The sequence below is a fragment of the Anguilla anguilla genome, chromosome 2 (genome assembly GCF_013347855.1).
Source record: "Anguilla anguilla isolate fAngAng1 chromosome 2, fAngAng1.pri, whole genome shotgun sequence".
Classification (NCBI taxonomy): Eukaryota; Metazoa; Chordata; class Actinopteri; order Anguilliformes; family Anguillidae; genus Anguilla; species Anguilla anguilla.
The window spans coordinates 60624462-60641144 of NC_049202.1; the positions used below are offsets into that span (position 1 = coordinate 60624462).

Genomic DNA, 16683 nt, shown 5'->3' on the forward strand with positions numbered 1-16683 from the left:
AGGTAACAATCAAGGCGGGGTTACATGAGTGAGGGCAGAGTAACAAACATCATCCAGGTGAAGAACATTAGGATAACTAATTAAATGACAGGGGACTGACAAAACGCGGACTGGAATCACATAGACAAAAATGATAACAGACGGCCTGGGTTTAGCAGGTAAAACACGTGCAGAGAGAGAGAGGTGCAGTTAGAGCAAGAGAAAGGTGCAGGCAATTGCAGAACTCAGCGTTAGGGCAGACTATAAAGAAAAGGGGTGGAGCTACAGCGCAGCATGGAAAAGGGGAGAATGGTTAATGTATTAGTATAGTGATTTAAATCAAATTTTTTAAAAAAATAGTGTTTGTTAATCCATTAGTAATATTAACATGTTAGTATATTAATGAGGTTAGTACTTTACAATCTATAAATTAGTAAGGATTAGTAGAAACGAGTAAAACTAGATATAAGCAGGAAGTAAGTAAAACGAGACTGGAAAGAAGGGGGGAACCACGAAAACCCGGAACCACCAGAATAGTGAAATCACGCAAATACAGGGGAGTGAAGCAGCTCGGGGAACACAGACACAGAGACGGCACTGGGGAGACAAGTGACCGGGAGAATGAAAATACTGGGATGGAGGATGTGAAAAATAATAAACTTACAGAAACATAAAATAAACACTAACAGCAAACAGATACTAATACAGACTACAAGTACCCAGTTGGCTTCTGCTGCTGTAGCCCATCTGCTTCAAAGTTTGATGTGTTGGGCATTCAGAGATTCTCTTCTGCATACCTCGGTTATAACGAGTGGTTATTTGAGTTACTGTTGCCTTTCTATCAGCTCGAACCAGTCCGGCCATTCTCCTCTGACTTCTGCCATCAACAAGGCATTTTCACCCAGAGAACTGCCACTCACTGGATATTTTGTCTTTTTCGGACCATTCTCTGTAAACCCTAGAGATGGTTGTGTGTGAAAATCCCAGTAGATCAACAGTTTCTGAAATACTCAAACCAGCTTGTCTGGCACTAACAAACATGCCACGTTCAAAGTCACTTAAATGACCTTTCTTCCCCATTCTGATGCTTGGTTTGAACTTCAGCAGATCGTCTTGACCTCCTGAATCTTGATGCACCCGTTATTGGCAAATCCTTCACTCACATTTTTAATCTGTATTTAAAGACATACTATGCAGGATTTGTATCCTTGACAATATCATAAAATAACCACGGTAAGGCATCTATTATGCACTAGAAATATCAGTATTAATCCACTTTTGCAAAATGTGTGCACCTTTACCTGTATTTGTTATTCAAAAAGTGTGTTTGGGACATCTCTGGGTGTGGTGCTCTTTTTTGTGGCAATGGGTGGGTGTGGCTACAGAGCCTGTGGTTTTGGATCAGTTTCAACAGGGTGTTCGTTGCCAGCCGTAGCTAGCTGCTGTAATGGCGGAAGAAGCCCAGATACAGCGAAGCAAAATGACAAGCTGACAGGGCTCATTCAAGAACTAGATAACCTTGGAATTGCTTTTCGTCTGTGGTGTCAACGGAAGTTTAACAAGGGGGTGAAAAGTAACGTAACGTGCAGTTGGCTTTTTTGTTAGACCTGTAAGTAACGTTATCTCAGGCCATGGCATGGTTGCCAGGCATCCATTAAAATTATGGTTTGTGGTCCTTACATGACAATGTAATGTCCGGTCCAAGTAATTGATGGGAGAAATTTAGCAGTAGTTTCTAATGAATTTGCAGGTCAGTGATGCTATCGAGTACTCAGGGGTGAGTGGGCGGTGCTGAAGACGGAAGAGGCTTATTTGATTGTAAACCACAACAAGGCTAAAAAACCCTGCATAATATGCCTTTAACCCACACTCTTCCCATTGATTGGAAGGCAGCCTGTGTGCGTCCCTTGTTGGGTAGTAATCCCTCTGATCTACATTGTTACAGTCCCATTGTGTTACCGTCCCTAAATTGTAACTCTATTCTGACAAAACTTTTGGAATCCCTGGGCTATTCTCAGATCAAGCAGTTCTTGCTTGATAAAAATATTCTTAGTCAAGTGCAATCTAATTTCAGATCTGCTCATAGTAGTTTACTGCAACCTCATTGGTACTCAATGACATTGTTCAATCCCTTGATAATAAACAATACTGTGCTGCCCATTTTATTGACCTTTCCAAGGCCCTTGATACGGATGACTATATAATCTTAATTAAAGGAATAACTATGGGATGTTGGCTTTGAGTCTGAAGAAATAAATTGGCTTTTAAATTACCTTTCCAAAGGAACCCACGGTGTATTTGTGGATGCTATTTCCAAGAAAGTTGACTTATACACAAAGGAGTCCTCCAAGGCTCCATCCTGGGTCTTGTATTTATTATTTATATCAATAAACTTTCTCATGTTGGAGAACTTTAATCCAGTGCCCCCTACTGTTGTCCAAGCTGCTTTTAATTATATTCAGTCGGCACTGTTGGATCTGTACCTGGTCCTCAATGCAGGCAAAACAATGTCTAGTGTTTTTCAGCGTTCTTACTTTTTGGATGTATTTAAAATCACCACTTTTGATGGCAAGTGCATTGAAAGCGTATCGTCCCATAAATACCTAGGGATCTGACTTGACAATAAGTGTAGTTTTAAATTGAATATAGGTAAACTAATTCAGAAAGATAACAAATTTGTACTTTGATTTTAGGATTAAACCTTGGATACAGTTTAACATAGCCCATTTGCACTTCATTGCAGGTGCTAAATCAGTCTAGTGCTTGCCAAACATTTTTCAGTCAGGCCACTCTTTGATAATAGGAATTTTTTTCAAAGCTTTTTTGATGGCTCGTCTAGTTCCCATGACCTTGTGATGGGTCTACAGATGTCCCTCAAGGCTATTACTCTGCCCCCCTTCCGTTTATATGCAATATCTTGGGTCTGTCATCTCTACACAATCAAACCATTTCTACATAGAAAATCCTTTTTTTTCTCTTTTTCCTCCATTGGACACTCACAATGTGTCTCACATTTCAACTTGCCAGAAAGACGTCTCCACCTGGAAGGTAGAACATCCCGTAATGTTGAGCCCGGCTAAGTCTGAGGTTCTGTACAATCCTGGCAAGTCCTCACCACTGGCAGACCTCTCCTTCACTATTGTTACATAGGATAAAATACCCTTTCATTACGTTTGTCTATTATTATTTCATATCTTTCATTCATTCTTTATGAGCACCGGGGATGTCACTTTAAAAGCAGTGTGTATGACGCTACATGTCTTCTCAATGTGGCCACATGATTGGCTACTCAGCCCAAATGGGATTGATGAGGAAGGTGGATCAGCTGTGCTGAAAACTGCATTGGCGGTAGTGTGTGAAAAATCAAGTGAGAAGCGTGTTTTGGAATGTTTGGATGAACTTTATGGATGAAACGAGTTTTGGAACTGAGTCTGTCTTTTGGACCACCGTCCTATATCCTCCGCAAGTACGCTACTGTTGTTAGTTAAGCATTTTGGTCTGCGGATGATAAATAAGTGGATGGATGGGACAACACTCAACGGCTGATTAACAATATATTTACAGAAATAACTTAAGGTGTAATATTAACATGATTAAATATAAGCTTTTATTCAACTTTGAAGAAAAGTGGTCTAATGATATATTGCATGATGAAAAATTGGAATGGCTATTTAAGTTTTACGTTTTAAAAAATGGCTAACTTTGTCTCAAAAGCCTGAAAAAGAAGGCAAGATGTATTGTTTGTTTAGTCTCTAATGAGGTGTTATTATTTATGAAATGATTTTGTATATGTTGCAAAAACTTGGAAAAGAAGATAAGAAGGATTGGTTATGGAGGCTATACTCTTTTGTACAGGGCATATGTATCAGATATGTGTCTGTAGCATTTTAATAGGTTTAGGATTTACTCTGGATCTTTTATATGCAAAATGTTGGTGTCATGTAAGCCCATGTGGGCAGGGCAACGATTTTATGCATGACACAATAATAATCAAATTCATTCATTCACAGTTTCACTAATGCGTTTAACTAACAACAGAGAGTCAATTAGAGAGATTCTGAGCTAACGTTTACTTTTTTTGTTTTTGGATTTGCTATTTTGGGATATCTGGTGTATTTATTTTGCTTTTTTCTTCTTTTTTTTTTTTTACTTGGGGCTGCCCGTAAGAACCACCTCCCTCCCCATTATCTCTTGTTCCCGCTCATGCTGAAGGTCACTCAGGGTTTCTGTTGGGAATCAGCCTTTGAGCCTTTGACGCCCCGCATGGGGTATGTGGAGCTGGACGTAGGCGGGTACGAGGGCACTGTTTAAAAGTGCGGCGCCTTGGGGAGGAGTGCACACTCAGACCCGTGTGGATTTTGGAAGATGCGTGTGGATGTGGTGTGGCTGGCCGCCTTGGCTCTGACTCTCCCTGCAGTCTCGCGATGCGACCCACTGTAAGTATCAAATCAAAATCAAATCAAATTTTATCTATAGAGCACATTTCATACAAGTGGTGCAGCTCAATGTGCTGTACAGAAAAATAAGAAAGAAGTAATTAAAAAGTATAGGCTGCTCCCTGCAGACCCACCCTACGCTCTATCTCTGGGGCTCTTGAACTCGGTCCTGGGGGACCCCCTTGTTTACAGCAATAGGGATAATTTCCAACACGGGCATTTACCTGGTCATTTTCAAAAGGCTGATTTTGTCCCCAAAATAAAAACGCTTGTTTTTATGTCAAATATATTTTTAAAAATAACTTGTGTATGAGAAAACAGCACTAGGACCATATGGGAAAATGTCTCTCCTCTTCTCCGAGGGTGTTATTTGAGGTGACAGAAAAGTTTTGTTTGTTTGTTTTTTATCTTTTCTGAGATGTAGTGGCACAAATTGTTTAGTTTCAGACACAAAATGAATTAAACTCAGTGTATACCTTACATATACATTATAGGAGTTACATATGCTTATTTTTTGAAGAAACCACATAAGACAAAAACAAGTATTGCACTTATCCTCAATAATGGCATCCATCTGCCAATCAAAACATGGGTATGCCTGACAGCAAACAGCAACAGGTGATGTCAGACTGTTTCAAATTATATTTAATCAATCTGCCACCATGTCATAATACACGTAAATGTTCTAGTGCAAAATGTAGTTTAAACGGTGAGAACCAATGTAAGGGTGAAGGGTAAAGATTGGAGAATAGGTATGAGTGCGAGAGTGAATGGTGAGTGAATTGTGTGTGCGCCCTGTAATAGATTGGCAGCCTGTCCAGGGTGTACTTCTGCCTCTCGCCCAATGCACGCTGGGATAGGCTCTAGCACCCCCCGTGACCCTGACCAGGATAAGCGAGTATAGCTAATGGATGGATGGATATCCTTGATGCAGGCTGTTTACAGCGTCTGTGGTTAATGTATTAAATATGTGTTTGTGTGGGATGTGGGGGGGGGCAGGGGGGTTTAGGGGAAGGTTCTTATTCAAAGAGACGTGGCTTTTCTAGCTCTAGAGACAAGTCTATTTGAATGTTAAATCATCCTTATCAGTCTTATCATCGTCATCAATCCTTTTATCCCAGATCATTCTGCTTTTATTGCCAGAAACCTCATCCTGTGACACAGGAACTGTCGCCTCTCTTCACAGATTTGTTCTGACCGCGCCAAACCTGCTGCGATTGGGCACAAGGGAGAAAGTGTTTGTGGAAGTGCAGGAGTATACAGGACAGCCACTCGAGGTTGAAATCCTGGTGAAAGATTTTCCTGCCAAAGTTACCGAAATCTTATCCAAATCAGTCACCCTGAGCGACGGCAACAACTTTCAGGCTGTTCAGGAAATCCTGGTGGGTGCTCAAGCCATGTCCATAGCTCTCCGAGCACTTTCAAGCGCTACTGCATCTGACTGAACTACTGGAAATGAATGGGAGCTCCTTAGACCAGCACCTTTTCCAACATTCAAACAGCTTCCCTATTAAAATGGTGTCTGTTCTGGAGGGGGGAGAAGAAAACTTATGTACAACAAAGTTATGACAACGAAATTGTTTTTCTAAGGTTTTAAAGGTTGAAAACAATGGGGGGGTCTGAGTAGCAATATTAAGGCTTAAGACTCACAAGTGCTTAATTTCAGCCCCTAAACCCATTCCCCGAGAACAAAGCTACACATAGTAAAGTTTCAGTTTTCAAAAATCAGAATGTGGGCTACATACACGGAAGTGTTAAACAACGGAAAGTAAATGTTTTCAAAGATGACAAAATAGAACACTTGCATTGGCAAAATGTCGCAGGAGAGTTGCACTTTGCTCCCTGGGCTTTGCCCTTTTGCGTTTGCATTGTAAGCGCCCCAGGATAAGCACATCTAGATAAAGAGCGGCCACTCTTCCCCTCCCACGCTGTAGAAGCAGACTTCCAGTAAAAAAATTCAGCACCTCCTTTCAACCGCTCCATGTGAGCAGAGCAAGGGCACGGAAGGCAGATGCTGTTTGTCCCCAAATCCTATAGGTGGCACCGGCAGGCCTCTTCTGTAGCCAATGCAGGTGCCAACCACAGAGAAGAAAAGATGCTGGGCTATCACGTGCGCTCTTCTGTCTGCAGGGTCAGTAGTTATTTGAAGTGCGGTAGTGTAGTGTAATGGGTAAGGCGTTTGTCTTGTAACCTAAAGGTCACAAGTTAGATTCCCAGGTAGGACACTGTCATTGTACGCTTGAGCACTGTACATAACCTGCATTGCTTCAGTATATATCCAGCTGTATAAATGCTATGTAAAATATTGTGTAAGTCACTCTGGATAACAGCGGCTACTAAATGCCTGTATTGTAAAGGTGGGAACTGGCCTCAAGCCCTCACCGTCATTCAGACCTGGGTCAAAAACATATTTCTATTGGATTCAAATACTTTTCTACGCTTTACTGATCTTGTCTGGTGTATTGGAACCAATGAAATACTCTCAAAAAGTGCAAACTCATTCCGGTCATATTGGCAGGCTAAATTACGCCAGGCAAGATCAGTAGAGCACAGAAAAGCATTTGAATCCAAAACAAATACGTATTTGACCAAGGTCTGCCGTCATTGGATCAGAAGGTTCTGGGGCATTGTCGATTTTGGGCAATGCTGCAACAAGATAACACTGATCTAAACATAAAAGCCAAAGGAGAGGGATTAAGGGCTGGGTTGCGGGCTTAAGGGCTCTCAGCAGACATGGTATCTGGCTGAAATGCAGAAAATGCTTCAGACTGACAATCCCCTGTGACAATTCCCAAGTTTTTTGGTTCTAATTTTTCCAGGTCCTGGGATTATGTACATCTCCATTTTGGTAATGAAAATCCAAGAAACCTACCCGTGTTTTCTTAAAATGCAGTGCCAGAGTCTATAACAAACTTTTTTGTCTACATTCCAGATCCCTGAGAGATATTTTGTTAATGACAAAAATTCCAAGCAGTATATCTACTTGCAAGCAAAGTTTCCTGATCGTGTACTGGAGAAAGTCGTTCTGGTCTCCTTCCAGTCCGGGTATTTATTTGTGCAGACAGATAAACCCATCTACGTTCCAGAAGACACAGGTAGGGTAGCCTTGAGCCTTTGGCTGGGAACGTGTTTCAAAAATCACCATGAGTAAATCTGTGAGAACTGTACTTACTATGCTAAATATAAATATGCGCATATATACGGCAAAGCAAATATGTGAAAAAATTTTTTATTAAATCAAAGGCCTTTCTGCAGACTATCACTCGATCTGACAAGGGCAATGGGGGGATCACCAGTGAAAATCAAGTTGATTACAATGAGGGTTGAGGGTATGTTTAGGGAGCGCACAGCATTTTTCAAGAATAAATTTCTTTGCACAGTTGTTTATCTCAAAGTTAGCAGCATGTTCCAACTAAGTTTTAGTTAGCCCACTGGACATGCCCACTGGCCAAATTCTGACATAAGCAGGGGCAGCTGATTTGTTTGCATATTAGCCTCAATGTATGTATTTTTGGGTGAATCTATAGCGATTGAGCAATTGAAAATGGGTTGGAACATGGCGTTAAATGCATACAAATTGCCCCACCTGCATTATCCAGGCTGGCTGTAGTTGCCGTGTCTTTCGGCCATTGCGCTCAATGCAATGACAAACCGTGCTGAATTATTCACATTGCTTCTGTCAAATATAAAAATGGAAAATAACTGCTTATGTCTTTATCTTATACTGTATACCACCTGGGAACAAATCTGGTTTAAATCTTGGCTTGGAAGCCTTAACTTGGCTGCTATAAATGTCACCAGAGGGAGTTGTCGTCAGCATCACAGATTGAATAGGGAGGGTATTTTCCACTGTAATTTGAATTTTGCTGGGTTCAATAGAGCAGTAGTGGTCATCATAGATGTAGTAGTAGCAGTAGTAGCAGTAGTAGTAGTAATGATCAAAAGATAGCATCTGCATTTGGAAACGACAATTCATCAGTGCTGCACTATAGTGTCATTATACCTGCTGTAGACTGCCTTATTATTCTACAGGATCAGCATACTGCATAACTATACCAATGCATTACATTACTAGTATACCAAATTAGAATATTCTGTATTACAATACCGAATTATTGTACCTACACAGCACTACAGCTTCGTCATACTTCTGCAGTATATATTATTTCTATAATAGATTAGTTCACGGCTATAATCATTTCATACAATGCAGGTATATTGGCAATGTGTTGCACAGATGTAATGATGATAGATCATACCTGTGCAGTACATTTCTGTTAACTATACCTCCACTGCACAATACTATTATACTTGTACAGCGTCATTATACCTGTACGCTAATGTTACGGTATATCCTTACACCTGTATGGAACCACTGTATTGGGGCCATTTAAGCTGTCTTGCAAAGGCTTATGGGGCTTTTTCTTTGATGATGCTCCCTTTTTCAGGCATTTTTAAGTTCTGTTTTTTTCCATATCTAATTCACCGGTCCAAGCATTAAACTCAAGATGCCCAGGCTCTACCAAGTTGAAACTGATAATTGGTTGATGTTCTAGTTCTTTACAGGATCTTTTCTGTGAGCCCTGATCTGGTGCCAATCTCAAATGGCGTTTCAGTGGAAATCATGGTAATCTTTACTCCGTTACAAACATGCAAATCCCATTTGACCACTTATGCTATGACCTTAGACTGGCTCCAGATAAAGACAAAACCTTTTGTTAATTTCCCATCCAGAACCCTGATGGCATCACAGTCAAACAAAACTTTCTGTATCCTACTCGGGGGATCATATCTTCAAATTACAAACTCCCAGAGATTGTCAGGTTCGTGTGGTAAAATTCCAAATTGTATTACCGTCCCATACTCTCCTATCCACTGACTCCTGACCTCTGACCCCTAACAACAGGGAGGGGACCTGGAAGGTGGTATGCGGATTTGGAAAAAACCCACAGAACCTTTTTACTGCAGAGTTTGAGGTCAAGGAGCACGGTAAGATGAATGTCCTCTTTGAGTTCATTGGTCTAAGTATATTGAGAAATCTCAGCGACTACTTCAGATACCTCATGTCTGATATGTTTTATCCCTTTCTCTTTCTGAGTGCCATGTATAGAAGATCAACATTGAGGCTGAGACCCCTATAAATGTATCAATAGAGAGCCTTGATATCTGCAGTATGATCATAAATCTTGTCTGTTCAAGAATGTTTGCGATTTTTTCTCATTGATTATTAGTGCTGCCAAACTTTGAGGTCAAGCTGACACCAGGAAAGTCTTTCTTCCATGTCGACGATACCGAACTGACTATTGACATAACTGCCAAGTAGGATATCCAGATTATTTGTTGTACATGTGATTGTTTTCTGATTATTCGTGGTCATTATGGTTATATTCAAATATGAATGTCAATTTCCGACCAAGATTAACAGCCTGATGATGTTCCAACTTTTGCAGGAGTACAGTACAGTTGATTCACACTTGCATGATCTTTGTGCAAGCTAGGGCAACTCCTCTTTCATATGCGATTGTCTTTGTGAAAACAAGAAAAAAACAGAATTTTAATTTGTTGTATCAAATTCAAGCTTTTTTTGAAAGTGATGTCAAAATACACAAATTCAAATCCTTTAATGATTGAAATCATTACTTAAATTACTTAAATAAATGACTGAACATACTGTATACAGCACACTCTGTAAGTTTTTGGACAGTGACACAGTTAGGGTGCTCTTTTGGGTCTGTACTCTCGCACATTGGACTAGAAAGGAAACAGGGAATATAAGGTTACATGAAGTACAGACTCAACTTTAACTTGAGTTTTTTATTTACATCCATGTCAGGTGAACCTTGTAGGAATTACAGACCTTTTCATATACTGTTCCCCCATGTCAGGGGAGTGAAAGCAACTGGACAATTGGCTGCTTGGCTATTTCTTGCCCAGTTGTGTGTCATTCCATCATTAGTACATGCAAAAGAAAACTAAAGAATGGTCTAGAGTTGATTGTAGGTGTGGAATTTGCATTTGGACTCTGCTGCTGTTGTCCCAGAACATGAGGACCAAATACAGTGCGTGAAAAAGTATTTCCTATGCATTTTCAATGTTTTGGCTATGTCTGTGATCAATTTTTATTTTTCCACCTCATGATGGCCTGCTTTACTAGCACTGACACGTACAATGTCATGAAAAAGTATTTGCCCCCTTCCTGATTTACTCTGTTACTGCATATGTGTCACACCCAATAGTTTCAGATCCAAGTGTGACAAATATGCAGTAATAGAGTAAATCAGGAAGGGGGCAAATACTTTTTCATGACAGTACGTGTCAGTGCCCTAAAATACAAAAATTGTGACACTGTCCAAATATTTACAGACTGCACTGTATTTTAGAATAGTACATCATGCAGTGTATTAGTTCTTTGCTTGCTCTAGTTGCTGGCTAACCACTAAATGCTATCAGCACATGTGTCACACACTGAAACATTTAGTCTGATACAGTATTTGTATATTACTGCAAGCTAGCCATTTTGCTAGCTATATAGGTAAAGCTTATTTATGTGTGTGAAGTTGTTCCACAGGACCCTTAGAGCTAGTGGAAAGCGATTGATGATCTGAGTAATCTTTGCTAGCTGTGCAACAAAGCAGGCAATTTAATGCTTGCAAACTAACTGGCCCACTGCCAGTAATTACTGAGCTTAACTAGATGCAGCATGCTTAACGTTAGCAAGAGAGCTACAGGTATACACTCTGTTTCAACACATTTTAAGGAAAGGATTTCACTTATTTAAAAAACAGCTCCCCTCAGACCATGTACTTGTATCATGTACTGGTCTGTTGTGTCTAACGGCCTTCCCTTGTTTTGCTCTGCAGGTACCTGTATGGAAAGGATGTTTCAGGGAAGGCATTTGTTGTTTTTGGCGTCCTGACAGACAATGGTCAGAAGATAGGTATCCCTGCCTCTCTACAGAGAGTGAACGTCAGTACCCCCACTTTTCAGTCTCACCCACAGATCTTTTGCATGAGCACCTCTAAAACCCACCGCTGGCTCAGTTTCATGGCTGGTTTTGTGTGACCTGTACATTCTTTTTCATTCAGATTGACTCAGGAAAGGGCAAGGCCAAGTTAACAAGACAGCAAATCCTGACAACCTTTCCAAACATCAAAGAGTTAGATAAGATGTCTCTCTATGTGTCTGTCAGCGTCCTGACAAGCACTGGTAATAATACCCCCCCCCCCCCCCCCTTCCCCTACATTTTGATATTTATTGACTCTCATCATAGTGGCTTCACTGTAACTGCATACGCTGTGAATGTGACTATACTTGAATTCCTTCCTCTGTCAGGCAGTGAAATGGTGGAGACAGAGAGAAGGGGGATTCAGATAGTGACCTCACCCTACACCATCCACTTCAAGAAGACCCCCACCTATTTTAAACCAGGAATGCCTTTTGACATTGTGGTACTTTTAAAAATCATTCTTTCTCTTTCCTTTAATTGATGGATTTGTTGGATAGAAGTATTCATCACCAGTAACTTGTACTTGTGCATCACATTTTTAAATACGTAAAAATCATTAATATTTCCCAATACTTTTAAGATTTTTAAATACATGTACTGTACACTACATTTCCAAAAGTATGCGGACTCCTGAAGATCATACCCTTATGTACTTGTTGAACATCTAATTCCAAAACCATGGGCATTAATATGGAGCTGGACCCCCTTTGCTGCTGTAACCGACTCCACTATTCTAGGAAGGCTTTCCAGTAGATTTTGGAACATGGCTGCAGGGATTCGTTTCCATTCAGCCACAAGAGTATTAGTGAAGTTGGGCATTGATGTTGGGTGTAAGGCCTGGCCTCGCAGTTGGCATTCCAATTCATCCCAAAGGTGTTTGATGGGGTACAGGTCAGGCCAGTCAAGATCATCCCCACCAAACTCAGCAAACCATTAGCTTTATGGTCCTTGTTTTGTGCATTGGGGCATTGTCATGATGAAGCAGGTAAGGGCCTGCCCCAAACTGTTGCCACAAAGTTGGAAGCACAGATTTGCTGATGTCTGGAATGTCATTGTATGCTGTAGCATTAAGATTTCCCTTCAATGGAATCAAGGGGCCTAGCCCAAACCATGAAAAACAGCCCCAGACCATTATTCCTCCTCCACCAAACTTTACAGTTGGCAAAATTTGTGCCAGTACAGTTGGCACTATGTATTCCGCCAAACCCAGATTCATCAGACTGCCAGATAGCAAAGCGTGATTCGTCACTCCAGATAACGCATTTCCACTGCTTCAGAGACCAATGGCAGTAGGCTTTACACCGCTCCAGCCGACACTTGGCTCTTGATGAACAGTACTTCTGCCAATGTTGTTTCCAGAGGTAGTTTGGAACGGTAGTCCCTGTAGCGTGTTGCTACCGAAGACAGATGATTTTTACGCACTACGTGCTTCAGCGCTCGGCGGTCCCATTTTGTGAGCTTGTGTGGCTTACCACTTCACGGTTGAGCAGTTGTTGCTTCTATGTTTCCACTTCACAATAACAGCACTTATAGTTGACCAGGGCAGCTCCAGCAGAGCAGAAATTTGACAAACTGACTTGTTGGAAAGATGCCATCCAATGTCAGTGCCATGTTAAAAGTCACTGAGCTTTTCAGTACGACCCATTCTACTGCCGATGTCTGTCAACGGAGATTGCATGGCTGTATGCTTGATTTCAGCACCTGATAGCAATGGGTGCGACTGAAACCATTTATCATAAAGAGTGTCCACATGCTTTTGGAAATGTGTATGTATATAAAAATATAAAATATGTTTATTACCCTCAAATATTCTAGTTTGTGTGAGTGTGTGTGAGCATTTCTGCCTGACAGTAACAATGCTACCTCACCTGTGGTTCTGATAGGTCTACGTCACAAACCCGAACAACACCCCTGATATTACTGCAGAGTGTGTGTGTGTGTGTGTGTGTGTGTGCATTCGTGCCCCACAGTGATGACGCTATCTCACCTGGGGTTCTGATAGGTCTACGTCACAAACCCGGACAACACCCCGGCCAAAGACATCGCCGTGGAGGAAACCAAAGCGAAAGTTTCGGCCACGACGAAAGAAAACGGGGTAGCAAAGCTTACCATCAACACCCAGGATGGAATTAGCACCCTGTCAATCAATGTGAGCCCCGCCCCCAAGCCTTTCACCCTTAGCAGTCTATATTGTTACCCTTCCTGCAAACGTCACTGTAATGTAATGATACGACCCACGTACGCAGTACAGCAGCCGCACGCTTTAATGACGGTAATGATGGTGATGTACAGTGCCATCAAAGTTGTGTTCTTAACTGATAATAGGTACTGTTTATATTCAACATAACATTACATAACATAACACCATAACGTGAACAGGCCATTCAGCCCAACAATATTCATCAGCACTGTATACCTGATATTCTTTAAGTTGAGTTCAGAACAGAACAGTCTCTGACACTACACTGGTATCGGGTTTACCAGAGTTTCCATTTCGTTTGAAGAAAATTTATTTGAAAATCCATCCAGCTAATCTTCATATAATGTCATTGTTTTTTTTTTTTTTTTTTTTTTTTTTTTGGCCAAACAGAATCTGAATTGACCCCTGACCGTGCAGTATACAGTTCTGTAATTTAACTGAGTCCACTCCCCAGCCAACACCCCCCCCCCCCCCCCCGCCGAAAAAAAAAAAAAAAAAAAGGCAGAACACTGCTGCAGCCGTATGTCCACTGAGAAGTACTATCCAGAGAGGTAGTCCGGTGCTGCTCTAATGTTGGTGGATTCACAATGAGTTTTATTTGTTGTTTTAGCTTTATATAACCAGCCAGGTCATTTTACTGAGCTTGGCCTTTCATCTCCAGGTGGTAACCAAGGTTGCTAAGCTGGCTGACTCGCAGCAGGCTAAGCAGCATATGGAAGCCCAGCCCTACAAGACACAGCTGGGCTCAAAAAACTACCTTCACATCAGTCTCCAAGCGATTGAGATAAAGGCTGGAGGCGACATGGGCATCAGCTTCTACCTCGTGAACAGCCCACAAGTTCAGGATCAGATAAAGCATCTCACATACCTGGTGTGTACCTGCACCTGTACCTGTACCATACTCACACTTCACACATTGAATGTTTAACTCTGTTCTATCCTCTCACCTGCCTGCGTTTGTACCTGAACACCTCCTGGCGTTTACCTGCTTGTGTTTGCACCTGAACAGGTAATGAGCAAAGGGAAGCTTATTCTTGCAAAGAGATATAAAAGAGCGAAAGGACAGTCACTGATTTCCTTAAATGTGCCAGTGACCAAAGACATGGTCCCCTCTTTCCGAATTGTGGCGTACTACCATGTGGGCATGGAAGTGGTGTCGGACTCCATCTGGGTGGACGTTAAGGACACGTGCATGGGAACAGTAAGGCGAATAGACCATCAGTAATGAGATGATCGTGTTTCTGTTTACACTGCAAAAAATGCTGTCTTAAGTGTTTTAATCGTGTCATGAGACTTAAAATCGTGTTTTTATATCAGCTTGTTTTAAGTTACGTTTTTAAGTTAGTGAAATTGTCTTAGCACATTGGCAAATCATGAAATGAGTCAAACATACTGTAAGACAAAAATACTTGTTAAGACTGATTTATTATTTATTTTTTGCAGTGTAGACGTGTTTGTGATTGGCTGTGTCCGGTCCTTGCCCACAGCTCAAAGTGGCCTCACATGATCAGCCAAGGTATGAGCCACGCTTGCCCTTCAGCCTGACCATCACCGGTGACCCTGGGGCAAAGGTGGGCCTGGTGGCCGTGGACAAGGGTGTCTATGTCCTGAACAATAAGAACAGACTCACACAGACCAAGGTAAGGAAGATATACCTGGTGTCTCACCCCCCCCCCCCCCCCCTTCATTTTTTTGTTTAAAAAATGATGGAGTTCCTACAGTAGTGGCCTTTGGGCCTTGGGGGAGTGATTTGTGATGAGGTCCTGTGTGTTTCTGCTCCTCTGTGTGTTTCTGCTCCTCTGTGTGTTTCTGCTCCTCTGTGGATTTCTGCTTCTCTGTGTGATTCTGCTCCTCTGTGTGATTTTGCTCCTCTGTGTGATTCTGCTCCCCTGTGTGATTCTGCTCCTCTGTGTGATTCTGCTCCTCTGTGTGTCTCTGCTCCTCTGTGTGATTCTGCTCCTCTGTGTGATTCTGCTCCTCTGTGTAATTCTGCTCCTCTGTGGGATTCTGCTCCTCTGAGTAATTCTGCTCCTCTGTGTGATTCTGCTCCTCTGTGTGTCTCTGCTCCTCTGTGTGATTCTGCTCCTCTGTGTAATTCTGCTCCTCTGTGTAATTCTGCTCCTCTGTGTGTCTCTGCTCCTCTGTGTGATTCTGCTCCTCTGTGTGTTTCTGCTCCTCTGTGTAATTCTGCTCCTTTGTGTAATTCTGCTCCTTTGTGTAATTCTGCTCCTTTGTGTGATTCTGCTCCTCTGTGTGATTCTGCTCCCCTGTGTGATTCTGCTCCTCTGTGTAATTCTGCTGCTCAGAGTGATTCTGACACATTCCTCTTTACTCACAGATCTGGGACATTGTTGAAAAGCAGGACATCGGCTGTACCACGGGAAGTGGCGCTAACAGCATGGCGGTTTTCTACGATGCTGGGCTGCTGTTTGTATCCAACGCTGGTGAGACCGTTGCCAGAGCAGGTACAATAGGGCTTGCCGCCGTGCAAAGCTGGGACTGGATGCGCTTCAGGGAACAGAAACAAACGAGAACCAAAAAATAAATTAACAGAACCAAAACCACTTTGAAAGGTTCAGGAGTGCAAGTTTTTTTATTTTTTTTTATTTTAAGTTGTCTGTTTGTTCCAAAATCTTTCACAGAATTTCTAATATTTTTACCAACAAACTTATTACGAAGTGCAGTTATGCAGTATATCATTATATTCATTCCATTGATCATCTGCCACCTTCTTTTTGCCATTGCCAAATCATAAGCAAAAAAGAAAAGAAGCAAAAAAAAAATAAAAATAAAAATATTCAAGCCAAAGTTTTTCATTCATATCACAGCTAACTAGCTCTTTAAACATTCTCTGAAAAATGAATGAAAAATTGGTACATCTTTCCTGTATTAACACACAATTACTGTTTATAGTAATGCTCTGATTAAAATTCACAACATGAGACATTTGTGGTTTGGGAATTGTTGAAATAGTAGTGGTAGGTAGAGAACTTGTGGCTGCTGAGACTGAAAAGATTGCTGAGTATGTTTATTAAAAGTGATGATCTTAAATTGAATACCAT

At 41.5% G+C, this 16683-nt stretch overlaps 1 protein-coding gene across 1 annotated transcript in view; it reads left to right on the forward strand.

Moving 5' to 3' along the window:
* The first annotated feature begins 4258 nt into the window (after nt 1–4258).
* LOC118220714 (complement C3-like) overlaps nt 4259–16683 on the forward strand; it is a 35412-nt gene continuing 22987 nt past the window's right edge. The window contains exons 1-15 of the mRNA XM_035404844.1: nt 4259–4415; nt 5602–5797; nt 7348–7510; nt 8972–9042; nt 9150–9238; nt 9322–9404; nt 9647–9734; nt 11276–11381; nt 11501–11621; nt 11748–11863; nt 13424–13570; nt 14283–14492; nt 14631–14822; nt 15109–15261; nt 15960–16086. Of these exons, the coding sequence (XP_035260735.1) occupies nt 4345–4415; nt 5602–5797; nt 7348–7510; nt 8972–9042; nt 9150–9238; nt 9322–9404; nt 9647–9734; nt 11276–11381; nt 11501–11621; nt 11748–11863; nt 13424–13570; nt 14283–14492; nt 14631–14822; nt 15109–15261; nt 15960–16086 (1933 nt within the window). The 5' untranslated portion in view covers nt 4259–4344. The remainder of the gene's footprint in view (nt 4416–5601; nt 5798–7347; nt 7511–8971; nt 9043–9149; nt 9239–9321; nt 9405–9646; nt 9735–11275; nt 11382–11500; nt 11622–11747; nt 11864–13423; nt 13571–14282; nt 14493–14630; nt 14823–15108; nt 15262–15959; nt 16087–16683) is intronic.